General features: G+C 38.3%; 2 protein-coding genes across 2 annotated transcripts; both read right to left on the bottom strand.

The window, feature by feature from the left end:
* Positions 1 to 778: 778 nt before the first annotated feature.
* LOC103448043 (probable histone H2B.1) lies at positions 779 to 1,548 on the bottom strand. The gene has a single exon (XM_008387274.4). The coding sequence runs from the start codon at positions 1,447 to 1,449 to the stop codon at positions 1,021 to 1,023; it is 429 nt and encodes a 142-aa protein (XP_008385496.1). The 5' UTR covers positions 1,450 to 1,548; the 3' UTR covers positions 779 to 1,020.
* Positions 1,549 to 12,160: 10,612 nt separating this feature from the next.
* LOC103448042 (protein SENSITIVE TO PROTON RHIZOTOXICITY 2-like) lies at positions 12,161 to 13,790 on the bottom strand. The gene is made up of 2 exons (XM_070808890.1): positions 13,231 to 13,790; positions 12,161 to 13,023 (listed from the first exon to the last, which is right to left on the bottom strand). The coding sequence occupies exons 1-2, from the start codon at positions 13,604 to 13,606 to the stop codon at positions 12,362 to 12,364; spliced, it is 1,038 nt and encodes a 345-aa protein (XP_070664991.1). The 5' UTR covers positions 13,607 to 13,790; the 3' UTR covers positions 12,161 to 12,361.
* Positions 13,791 to 14,018: the final 228 nt, after the last annotated feature.

Below are 14,018 nucleotides of genomic sequence, written 5' to 3'. Positions count from 1 at the left end.
CCAAAGCCATCTAATCCATTTATTATCCTATATTTTCTATTAGAATAAAAGAATACACCAAGATACTTGTACAGACTCCCCATTCTCGATCGGACTTGGATTGTCTGCCCTCTCATTTCGGTGCCCTTCCCGTGCCTTCCTGTTTTGTGGTCACGGTTAAGCCACGTCAATATTTTATGTTGTTTTTTTATAAAAATAATAAAAGAAATAGTAATATAAAATGTTGACGTGGCTTAACTGTGACCACACAAACAGGAGGGCACGGAGAGGGCACCGAAATAGAAGGGCAGACAATCCAAGTCTTTCTCGATCACTGACTCACCTTTTTCACAATAAAACCCTAAACTGCTCGATACAAAAACCATTGACGCCGTCAACCATATCACATCTGCAATTGCACATCCATACTCTCTCGCTCGTCTTGTAAACCATTGTCACACCAAGGGGGAGACGGCGAGACTCAAGGAGAGAAGACGGCAATGCGCAAAGCACCCAGATTGGCCAACGTCCGCAATTGTAGCAATAGTTTTTTTAATTACCAAGTAGAGTAAATCGTAGCTATATGTGCCACTATAGCCACGGCCCTCTATTTTACCACATTTTTAGTTAATTTTGTTTGTGTTTCACGCTCCTCTCTACCCTCCCCCACGGCCCTCTCACTGCTCATCAGTGTTTAAGTATCCAAAACCATTTCAATTTTTGCAACTCATAATCTTGTGTTAATATTCCTAATTATTTATACAATAATCAAAATTAAATGCAAAACAAATGCAAGAAATTAAGCCAAATAAAAATAACATTTCCAGAAGTCAGCAAAACATAAATCCTTCCGTTGTATCCAGAAATCATCAAGCAGATGGTCCCAATTGGATTCCAACAAAAGCAAATTTCAAAATACCATAAAACCCTAAGCATCCGTACCCTTCGAGACCCCAGCCCCAAATTCAAACTTTACACCTAAAAACCCTAATTCCATCGCCATCCCCAAATACCCATTTCCCAAATTACAACACCAAATCCTTAAGAGCTAGTAAACTTGGTCACCGACTTAGTCCCCTCAGAGACAGCGTGCTTGGCGAGCTCACCGGGGAGCACCAACCTCACCGCCGTCTGAATCTCCCGGGAAGTGATCGTTGGCTTCTTGTTGTACCTCGCGAGCCGCGACGACTCCTGAGCGAGCTTCTCAAAGATGTCGTTGATGAAGCTGTTCATGATCCCCATGGCCTTGCTGGAGATTCCGATGTCTGGGTGGACCTGTTTCAGGACCTTGAAGATGTAGATCTTGTAGGTCTCCACGCTCTTCTTCGATCTCTTCTTCTTCTTCTCGCCGGCGGCCTCCTTGGGGAGATTCTTCTCGGCACGGGGCTTTTTCTCAGCGGGGGCCTTCTCAGCCTTCTTCTCCTCCGCGGGCTTCTTCTCAGCCGGCTTCTTCTCTGCCTTGGGAGCCATTGGTGTCAGAGTTTCTGAAAAACTAGGGTTTGCAGAAAAGGAGGGAAATGCAGAGCTATCTGAGACGAAGGTTGTGAGTGAATGAGATGGGTTGGATTTGGGATTCTGTATATATAGGGGAAGGTGATGAGATTTGATTGGTTGCGATGGTGCCGCACGGATCAGTGACGTGGAGCGGTTGGATGTTCGGGGATAGAATAGACGGTGGAGATCGGGTTTTGTTTGAGCGGTAGAATTTGTTTAGAATTATTTTTAAATTGGGATTTTTGGGTTTGGCGGGATTGGGGCTTTTAAGGCGCGCTTTGGTGAAAATAATTTGTATTCTTATCGAATCTGGAACTGGGTCCCTCCATTCAAGAAAGCACAATTCAAGATTCAATCTAGGACCCTTCCATCAAAGTTTTAATAAAACTTTCTTAATATTGTTCACTTTTAAATGAAAATAATATTTTTATTTTAAAAAGTTATTTATGATATTATTTACTAATAACGTATTTTTATCTTCTTAATTAAAACTTAAATTTTTCAAGCTTTTTTCATCAATTTTCCTTTGAATCTATACCCAAAACACATTGCGTATTTCATTTCATTTTATTGATCTAGGTTAAAATTTTGAACTCTTGTTGAATTTAGTCCAGTTTTTCTATTTTGCAAGTTTAATTAAAAAAATTATTTATAAACCTTTGTGAAAATTTTTAATTAGAATATTTAAATAAGATAAATTACACAAAACTACTTCAATCGAACCACAATTTCATACCTTATATTTCAAACATTGCAATATCATACATCAACTTATGAATTCATTGCAATGTCAGACATTCGTTAAATTTTTTGTTAATTTGACTGTTAACTGCTAACGTGACAAACAGTGTACCCACTCACTCGTCCAACTGGATTGATAAATTAATAAAATATTAAAAGTTCATGATTTATTGAAAAAAAAAAAAAAAAACTTTTTTGTAGTAGAAAATTAAAATAATGAAGAGGTCCCACCACTAAGCTTAGCAATTCCTTCCCCATCACCCCCGTGCATTCATTCTCCTTGACGCCATCCTCACCTGCAACCTCATAACCTAAAAAAAAAAAAAAACCGAGTCAGGTCCTCTGCAACCAAGGATTCAAAATCTCCCCCATCCAATCCCTCCCGCCGCCAGAGCTTCAAATCAACCCCTGCAACTCAACCACGAAGCCCAGCCACCGACGATGTCTCTCTCTTCGCTCTTCCCCTCCAGAAATGTCGTCTTCATCAATCTCGTCGCCATTTCTCAACAGCAACCATCACGAAGCCCCATGCTTCAGCCAGACCCAAGTTTCGGTGAACGTCGGTCCTCTTCACGACCGGCTCCTGCAATCCGTGCCCCAGACCTGCGGCACCCCACCTCTCGGCAGCAGCGATAGCTGCAGATCTGCACCTGCAGATATAGACCAAATTCTTGCACAACCCACGCAAATCAAGAAGCACGAAACCTTCAATATCTTTAGAGCAATTCCAGCATGGTGGAAGACTCCTAGGGCTATCCACTATGCTATCCTCCAGTGAACAATAATTGCTCTTAATGAACAGTTACCGTGTTTTGCATCTTCACCCCTTGAATAGTACTGGCAATTGGTAATAAAATATTTTTTTTTTATATGAAAAGCCCCAAAATATTGCAATCCAGAACAAATCCTACAAATTTCAACTATAACTAGTAAGATTTAAATTGAAAAAACTAAAAAACTCTACCCAAGATCGAAAAACCCACAATGGTTTAACAAAGATTTAGAGAAAATAACCAAAAACCCACATACCTTTTTGGTCTCAAATTCATCGAAACAGGTCGAATCACCGGATTGAATCTCTGCCGGAAAAATCAGAGAAGCATAAAGCAAATGGCAGAGCAAGCAGCAGTTAAAATCCAGAGCTTCGACGGAGCCCTAAACACCACCAAATCAAAGCTAGCCGACATAAAATCTCTCCACGTAGCCTCCTCTTTCGCTCTCCTCCGTTCCTCAGAAAAAGAAAAAAAAACCCAAATCCAAAACCTTATGTAAAACTCTGTGAGAAAAGATAGAGAGAGCCAAAGCAAAAGAATGACGACATCCCAACACCACATTAGCCCACATCAGACTGCCTTCAGGCGCTCGGGCTGGCATGAATCCACGGGCCTTTCCCTCGGGCCTACTTGAGCTCGCTCGCCAGCACACGCTGGGCTTCATCACTTGGGCATTCAAGCCATGTTCCTCAGCCTATCCCTCGGGTTGGAGCTGCTCTTAGTCACCACGCCTATTGCCACTGCAGACCAGACCCCAGCACCTAGGGTTGGACATTTTAAAAATAAATAATACAAAAGCCGACCGAACCGCCCGAACAGCACCGGCGACTTGGTTTAGTTTGGTTTTGTTTTGTTTTTTGTTTTTTAATTTTCGGTGGTTAAACCAAACAGCACTGACCTTAATCAGTTTTCAAAATTTTTAGGGTACGGTTAACCGAACCAACCCACATATATCTAATTTTATTTTTTAATTATAATTAATACGTGTAATATTTTAAATGATTAGTTATTTACAAGTTACTGTGTTTCCACCACATGAAAACAAAACCTGTTTAGTTTAAGAGCAGTTCCACCACCGGGGACCTGATAGGCCAGCACCCAGGCTTTCCATTCCAACCCAGCAGATAGGTTGGCACCCAGCCCAAGCTGGTCTCCAGGCCAACCCAAAATCGACATAGGCATGGATAAGCCCATATGACGCCAGCGTGGCGTCAGAGGGAAGTTCAATTTTTTTTTTTTGCCCCAAGCACATGCGACTAGGCGCGAGTAGCCAATAAGGAATCAGAAGAGGGCCCGCATACGCAGGCTCACTCAGCCATCAGATAGGGAGGCCACGTGGCCCAGCCTGGGCTGTTGGATTTCCAGTGGTAAAAAAAAATTGAATTTGAATTTTGATCTGGACCATCCGATCACAGATCAACAGTCTACATTTTCCCCCCAAAAATTATAAAAAAATAAAAAAAAAGGCACAACAATCAAAATTATGACCGTTGGCCAAGTGGCACCTTATAGGTTGTTGGATTTGAATATTTTTCAAATCCAACGGTCCAGATTAATTAACTAAATTAGAATTTATTAAAAATTATGAATTTTTTTTAAATAAAGAAAATTTTTAAAGTTTTTTTTTTTTGTTCTATAAATACCTAACCTTCATCTTCCACCTTACACTGCATTTCAATATTTTCTACACTTTCTACATTTCAATATTTTCTACACTTTGAGAGAAAAAAATGACTTCATGGAAGGTCATTAAAGATGTTACGTTGTGTGAATGTTGGGTTCACACTACTTATGACCCGATTACGGGTGATGAGATGGATAAGCGAGAAATGTGGAGTAAAATTACGAAAGCGTTTTGCAATGTAAATGGAAAAGACGCCAGAAGTAGTCAAGGTCTTCAAGGTCGTTGGAAAAAACTCAACACATCCTTTACTTGTTGGAAAAACACCATCTCTCATGCTTCCATTAATCTGCGTAGTGGGACAAGTTTAGCGGATCAGGTGACAATATTTTTATTTATTTATATGCATTCCACCAGCATCAATATTTTAATTTATTTATTTGTGTTACACCTGCATTTTTTAATATTGTCTTATCCCACATTTATAGACACTACAAGCACAAGCATTCTACAATGCAAAGAACCAGAACAAATCATTCAGCAAATGGGAATGTTGGGAAATTTTCAAAGATTGCCCCATATACAAAATTGTGGCAACTGGTCCAGAAGTTGTCATGCACGGTATGGGTCTACACAGTTTGCCAGAAGTAGACACGGCCGAACAAGAAGGCGACACATTTGAAGACACGGAAGGGACGCTTGAAGAAGTGTCGGAGACCTAACCAACTCGTCAGTCCTTCAGGCCTTAAGGTAAAAAGGCATCAAAGAAAAAAGGTAGTTCTTCCAAAAATGACTACACTATATATATAGACAAACTTGCTCGCCAAGGTGAACTGAACATGGGGAGGGAAGCGGCTAGAGATGAGGAAAAAGCTATTGTTATGGCAGCAATATTAGCAGCTACTGAGAGACGTGATGCGGCGGCTGAGAGACAAAGAGAAATAGTTAATTGAGAGAACGAGATGATTAGATAAGCACTTAATCGAGAAAATGAGATGCTTAGAGAAGAAATGATGGCTCAAGCAGATCGTGACACTATGAACAAACCTCTAGTAAGACTATCTCCGAATTCAAAACATTTTTGGACATCGGAAAAAAGAGACATCATGCGAATGAGGCATGCAAGAGATGTGGAAACAAGTCAAGGGGGTTCTAGCTACACAAATCCTAGCAACGAAGATCCTAGCTCCAGAGACTTTATATAATTTCGTATTTATTTGTAGTACTTTATTTAATTTCTTATGTAATTTTTATCTAATTTCGTCTTTGTTTTAGTACCTTATGTAATTTCTTATTTATTTTTATTAATAGATGTAATTTCTTTTTTATTATTAGTACTTTGTGTAATTTCTTATTTATTATTAGTACTTTATGTAATTTCTTATTTATTTTTAGAAATTTGTGCAATTTCAAATTTATTTTTTGTACTTTATTTAAACACATCAAATAAGATTACATAAATTCACCAAATAAACTTTTAAAAAAAAACACCAAATAAAATTACATAACATCACCATATAAACTAAAAAAGAAACACACTAAATAAGATTACATAAACTCACCAAATAAACTTAAAAATAAAAAACACCAATTAAATTTACATAACCTCACCAAATAAACTTAAAAAAAAAACACACTAAATAAAATTACATAAACTTAAAAAAATACACTTTATTCTTCAACCACAAGCTCATTTTAATTATCTTCACCTTCTTGCAATCCCCACTAATGCTCAATCAAGTCATTTTGGCGGGTTACGTGCCAGTATGGATCTTGTATTGAAGTGTATCGTTGAACGATCAATTCATTGCAACGTCCATCCCGTTCCAACGGCTCATGTTGCATGGGATCTTCGGTCTGGTCATGAGCACAGTAGATACGTGTTCTTGAGTTGTTCATCAAATCCGGCTCGTATTCATCGACGACATCATAATCATATTCATCTTCCACAATCATGTTGTGGAGAATAATACATGTCATCATGATGGATCGAAGAGCCTCGACATCAAACATTTTAGCAGCAACCCTGACAATCGCCCTACGAGCTTGCAAGATACCAAAACAACGCTTGACATCCTTCTTACACCCCTCTTGACATTTTGCAAAGTGTTTTTCTTTTTCACTCTATGGATGTGGCACTGTTTTGATAAACGTTGACCACCTTGGGTAAATGCCATCTGCAAGGTAGTATGGTCCCTTGTATTTATGACCATTAACCCAATATGTGCATCTCGGCGATTTTCCTTGTAGCAGTTCGTCGAACACTAGAGATTGGGCAAAGACATTTAGGTCATTCTGAGCTCTTGGAACACCAAAAAAAGCATGCCAAATCCATGTATCAAATGAAGCCATCGCTTCCAAAATGATATTTTTGGCTCATTTTCTGTTACCATAAGCTAATTGCCATGCAGTTGGACAGTTTTTCCAAGTCCAGTGCATGCAGTCGATGTTTCCAATCATGCCAGGGAAGCTTCGCATCTCACCATTCCTCATACGCCTTCGCATGTCCCTTGCCGTGGGTTTCTAGAGGGCTTCAACTGCAGAGAAAAACCACATCAGGGACTCCAGAACAGTTGTTTTTCCCGTCCTTGCGATCTCATCCACTTGATCTGCAGATGCTCCATATGCAAGCATTCACAAGGCAGCCGTAATTTTTTGCTTAGGAAAAAGACCTAGAACATGAAAAGCATCTTTTTTTTGCACAAAGTATGGATCATGGTTGCAAATAGCACTCATGATTTTGTCAAACAAACTTCATTGCATTCTAAAACGATGTCTAAAAACATGATCAGGGAATACGTTATTAGGAATAAAATAATCTTCCAATAGATCTTTACCTCGTCTTTCCCTTTTTCTATTGAAGCTTGCGGCACGTCTGAGTTTGGCTATCTGACCACAACTTCCATGACACGGCGGGAATGTGAGGCCCTCTGCCTTCTATGGTCATCATCCTCATCCTTCTCCATTGCAAAAGCCTCATCTCCACCTCCACCTTCCTCGAGATTGACCAATTCTTCCTGTTGTGCCAATAACCTTCTATGTTGCTCCTCAAACTGTTTATATACTCTCCTTGAAGAAGACATTATAAGAACTGAAGATTTGAAAACGATGAAGAAGGATTCTAAGCTAAAAAGAAGGATTAAGTTTGGTGTGAAGATAGATGTAGGGTTTATATGAACAAAAAATGAAGGGATGAGATTCTGGACAATGCCACGTGGCACTTTGGTTGAAAATCTTATCGAAATCTTGACTAAATTATTGTAAACCGGAAGTGACATGTGGCGCGTCGGGATTTGTTGAAAACCTTATTGGAAATCTATCCACAAAATAGTACGTTCGGATAATGACATGTGGCGCGTCGGGATTGGTTAAAAATCTTATTGGAATTTTGGCTAAATTATTGTAAACAGATAGTGACACGTGGTGCTTCGGGATTGGTTGAAAATCTTAGCGGAAATATATTCACAAAATAGTACGTTCGGATAATGACATGTGGTGTGACGAGATTAGTTAAAAATCTTATCCAAAATTAAAATTATTTTAATTATTTATTCTTTTATTCTTTTATAAACAAATTTAAATTATTTTAAATGGGCTAGGTGCCAACACATTTTGTAGGGGTGGAGATCGTTTGTGCTAGCGTATTTTTTTAGGGGTGGAGATGCATTTGGCAAGTTACTGTTCATTGGGGTTTATCATTGTTCACTGAGTGGATTAATGCGCTGGGTGCTAGCACATTTTTTTAGGGGTGGAATTGCTCTAAGGGTCTATTTGGAGAAGAATAGGGGGACCATTTGGAGAAGGCAGCAATTGCTGCTTTGGTGCTCTTCTTGGGCTGCTTCATTTGTGATTTCCTTTTAGCAATCACTCATCGTGGTGCTACGTTCTGTAGCTTTTGGAAGAGAAATTTGTTATGTATTTTGGTCTTTACATAAACCGAGAACCAATCCAAACCAACTCGCAATTGTCAGTTAACCGACTTGATTGGTTTTAGACCCAGCTTGGTTGTTTTCGGTTTGCAATTTTGGCCTAACCGATTAGGTCGGTTTAATTTCGGTTTTGGCTTAAAATCAACCCAAACCAACCCACACCCACCCCTACCAGCACCTCTCTCTCTCTCCTCCATGCCCGGTCAATTTGCCCAGCACCTCTCTCTCTCCTCCATAACCTTTGAACTTCATAATTGGAGGAGCCTAAAAGGAGAAAAAAATATCAAAAATAATCAATCGCCAGTGGGGAAAATCCGGTGGTCGGAGAAGAAGAGGACTTTGCCGAAGTTATGAAGGTGAGGGCGACGTCTGGTGTGGGAGAAGGAGAATGCACATGGTGATGGGGAAGGAATTGCTAAGCTTAGTGGTGGGACCCTTTTCATTATTTTTAATTTTGTTGTTACAAAAAAATTCTTAATTTTTTAATATTTTATTAATTTATCAATCCAGTTGGATGAGTGAGTGGGTTTGCTGCCTACCACGTCAGCAGTTAATAGCTAAACTGACAAAAAACTTAACGGATGTCTGACATTGCAATGAATCCATAAGTTGAGGTATGACATTGCAATGTTTAAAACATGAGGTAGTTTTGTGTAATTTACTCATTTTCATATGAAAATTTAACCACTCTCACAGAATATAGGTAAAAGAAAATTTATATGTCATCATATACGATACTTATATCATATATTGATAAAATACATTAACATGTGATAGAGGTCTATGAAAATAAATAAAAATTAATCTATGTATCATCCATGAAAATAGTTCAAAGAAATTTCATCTTTCACACATTTATAAATCCATACTATATATATCATATACAGTACCTACTAACACATTTAACTTGTGATAGAGGTAAAAGATAAAACTGAGATCCGAATTAGGAGGGGAAAGGGAGAAACAATATTTAGTTTTTATATTTAATCTTAAAATTGAGTAAAAGATAAACATTTATCACCATTAAAATAATAATAACAAAATGTTGATGTGAATAATCAAAGAAGGAACATAACACAATAAAGTAAACTAAACCCAATAATGACTCACAAAATTGAACTTATATCAAGTTTACTCTATTACATATTAATTATCGATTATTTATTAGAACTGTTATTTTCATTCTAAAAATCTCATTTTGCACTCCATATTTTTTATATTTAGAACAAAAAAATACACTTATAGGAAGTGCACAATGAAATTTTTGGAGTGTTACTATTAGCACCCTTATTTTTTTTCACTTAAAGGAGCAGAGTAAATATAAAAGCTTTTAGGGCAACCAATACAAGAGAGGTATATTTGGGTAGCATGTGCAGCACAACCCGGAATAAAAAGCCTAATACGATATCATTTTTTTTTCGGTAACAATACGATATCATTTTTATGACCTAGATTAGCTGACAGTATATATACATTTCTCTGAACTCACTAATCACTTAATTAGCGAAGCTAATAAAACCTTAATAATCTTGACTTAGAGTAATAGTAAGCTGTTCACAGCTGTCATTGTGTAGACATTTCTGTTTGTGATGTGGCTGCAGATTAAACCCTGAGCGCAGGAGGACCGAGAGAGAGCTTGGATTGCAAGTAATGAAATCTGGATTTTGATAAGGCCTTGGTGTGAATATCAGCCACCTGATATAGTGATAGTCGATCTCAATGTATGTTTCTTTCGAGCGTGAAAGGCAGGATTAGAAGCTAAGGATATAGCAGAAATGTTAGCGTTGGGACTTGCTGCCATGGAAAGCCAATATATCCCTAGAGATTTTACATGTCCATTGTGCAGCTGTAAGTACAAGAGACCAATACTCAGCTTCAGTTGAAGATCGAGCAACCGTGGGTTGCTCGATCTTCAACTGAAGAAAATGCAACAGCCTAAGAAAATGCAACAGCCACTAGTATATCGTCTGTCAAAGACACATCCTACCCAATCTGCATCAGCGAAGGCCCATCCTCAGCACAGCAGCCTCCGCCACACAAATTATTATTGCTTAGTAATGTACCCCCCACCGAAGGTCTACCATCATGGTTCTTATAATAAAACCTGCAGAAGCTGCGCATAGAAACTACTTTTTGATATGTGATTTCTGCACAATTATTTTCTTCTCTTACGCACTAATATTAGCGGCTAGTTGGTGGGATTATCTTCATCTATATGGTCACTTGAGTTCCTTATATTTTTTATGTTCGATCGTACATGACACCTACATAAAGGTGCAGGGTTTATTGAATAAAATGTAAGAGAACTGTGAACGTGAATTATTCAGAGGTCAAGTTCCTCCATAAACCCAATATTAAGAAGTCATGGTTCCTACTCCATAAACTCCAAATTCGTATTTTCATTGATATTCTTAAGCACTTCCTCTTGTCCATATCATTTAGTACCATAGCATTGCCTGGCGTTGGATCCTCGTGTGGAAAACTTGAAGATTGAAAGCCAGCTCACTCGCCACTGGGAAGTGACTTGGAGATTAGTTTTGTGATTGTTTGCTTTGCACGCATGTTTTAGACATATACACTGACAAGATTCAAGTGACATTCCTAGATCCAAATGGACATTGATAATCTAAGAAATTAATACACGAAAGTAGTTCAAGTAATATTTTGCGAAAACTAATTTTTGTTCGTTCATGTAAACAACATGCTAGAAAATTAAATATGGCAACGAAAGTAGTTGAAACCATTATCAAATGTCTCTAGATAAAAGGTTAACATATTGTGCTTAGATTGAAATTTTCACGTTTCGAAAAGCCTTTACGCTTGTTGTACGCTGTAAAAACCAATTATTATATGTAACTTTTTAGGATATACAAATGATTTATCAAACTAATCTAATTGAAGTGTAAAATCATTGGTAAAGACTATCTCATTAATTGTTATACATCCGAACAGTGAGTCCATAGATAATGAATAAGGGAAGAAGTGATCTAAAGAAGTTAGATTCAAGAGACATTCTTTTATCCAACTATCATGACATAAACTGTTCTCAACCATATGATTATTAAATGGACATTGATAATTCAGAAAGACTGATATGCACTAAGTTTGCTTAATTGGGAGAATGACCAGTCTCAAGTCATTTATGTGTAGATACTAAGACAAGTGTGTAGGTGCTTAATAGAGAGTGAATTCACTGAACAGATCAATCGAGAGTTCTTGCATGGAATTCTACTTACATATCAAGCAAGAAACCTTAAGAGTTGCAACACAAATGACCATGCTCCACCACGGGCGTGTTCCATGCGTTGTTGAGGCCCTTGACTTGTTCATAGATGTATGTGCGTGTGTGATGAGAAATCTGTAACCTTGAGTAAGTGAAGGTAATAGTCGACAATATGATTCGAGAATCTTAGAGCGAATATTGATCGTGATTTAGGAAGGCATTCTAATTCTCATCTGAATCATATGAATTAAGGAAATCAAAATTATGGTGTCGTAAATTATTTATATCCTAATGATGTGATTAAGAATATTGAATTAGATAATGATCGGATTGCATTGTAATTCGAACTAAATAGGTTCCCGGATTCTAGTAACTAATGACTAATACTATCAGTACAAAATTTTGCCTTGAAAATTGAATCAAAAGTTTCATAGCTAGAATAATTAAAGTACGGTTAATTAATTACAATGCACTCTAAACTCACAAACCAAGCTGCTAATTATTCTTAACTTAACCTTTTTGTTGACACATAAGATAAAGGATGTACATATCAAACACAAATAAAACCATTATATCCTTTACCATTCAATATTCATCCCATTTACATCTGTGATCCATGGCTTTGCTGATCAACCTTCCCAATCCTTGTCAAAGAAGTGATCATAACCGGCGTATGCCCGGTGAATAACGCGACGTGCCCCATCAGCTTATCTTTCCTTGAAAATGTTGTCCCACATGAACACTGCCATCTCAGATCGCCGCAGTGCTTCTCATGGGTGCGTAGATCAGATAACACCGAGAACTGCTTCCTGTTGCACCTCTTGCACACATACATCTTGGGACAATGGCTCCTCTTGTAGTGATTCTTCACACAAATCATCGATTTCAAAGGCTGGAATTTCGCATGCTTTTGGTTCCACCTACACCCTTCTTGCGGACACGAATACTTTCTTGGCAATTTCGTCGAACATGCCATGTTTCCATCTATGCCTCCTGCACTATCATTATTGTTGTTAGTTTTCTTCATGGGGTTGCTTAGAGCAACGATCGTCTTGTACTCATCTCCATGAGCCCTCATGTGCATTCTCAAATTTGCGTCGCGCTTGAACCCTTTGCCACAAACCTGGCAGTAATGGGTGTACTTAGCCAACAAATCCGAAGCATCTAGCTCAATAATGTCGTAGTTCGAAGAAACAGGCAATTCCTTGCCTTGCACATGCTTATCATTGTTGCCAATTTGATTGACAATCCTAGTACTCGTATCTGCCGTGGTACAATCATTGTAGCTGTCGTTAAACCAATCGAGAGTTTGTTCACGAGTAGAATAGAAACCAGATTGATCAATTTTATTACCATGACCGCCACCAAAGTTTGTTTCCGATAAGCGATTATGCTCACGATGATCAGAAGGATTACTAAGACATTGACCAGTAGTAGTGGTGCTAGTATTAGTGTTGTTGATGTTGTTACCTGGAGTAGTAGTGGAAACAAGGGCCATCTGTTGACATGTGAACATCATAGAAGAAGCCGTGACGATGATTTCTTGTATGATATTGCTCATGCTTGCTAGGGCGATGGTGGCTGACTCTTGGGGTTGACTTTGATGATGATTTGGAGAGATGAGGATGCTGACTAGTGATTTGGCTTGATGAACCTTTTCTTTTAGGACTGAGAAGTTGCAGAGGAGAGAGGTTGAGTGATTGTCAGGAACCGATGATGACGAGGAGTTTGGTTCGAGTGAAAATGAAGAAACCTGATGAGGATCTTCATAGATTTGTAACCCTAGATGGTGTTGTTGCTGTTGTAACATAGTTTGGAAACAATTAGATGGAGCCCCAGACATCATTCTTTTGGTTTTTCTTCTTCTCCAATCTGCCTTCCTGTGAGACTGAAATGTTGTCTACTTATTTTGGTTTTCAGATCTTTCTCTGGGAAAGGTTGAAACTGCTTGTAGTGCATATATAGAGATTAATTGTATAGGGTTCATATGATCAAGGAAGAAAGAACCCACGCTTTTCAGTAGTATAATATTACTTATGCTAGCTAAGTCATGAGAGAGGGAGAGAGAGAGAAGTCAACTTGGAGTTATTAGGTCTCAACCGAATCAACTGATCATCCCCAGTGGCGACCTTCCTCATATCAGGCTAACCTCAAATTAGGACAGACCTTGTGCAGAGAGATTTGGAGAGTTAGAAAAGTATATAAAATTATAAATTAATCATGTTTTGGTTCCATAAGTTAATTAATATATCTTTTTA

This window comes from Malus domestica, chromosome 11 (assembly GCF_042453785.1).
Source record: "Malus domestica chromosome 11, GDT2T_hap1".
In the NCBI taxonomy this organism is placed as follows: domain Eukaryota; kingdom Viridiplantae; phylum Streptophyta; class Magnoliopsida; order Rosales; family Rosaceae; genus Malus; species Malus domestica.
The sequence above is the reverse complement of the archived record's forward strand: the minus strand, read 5'-3'. Positions and strand labels throughout refer to the sequence as shown.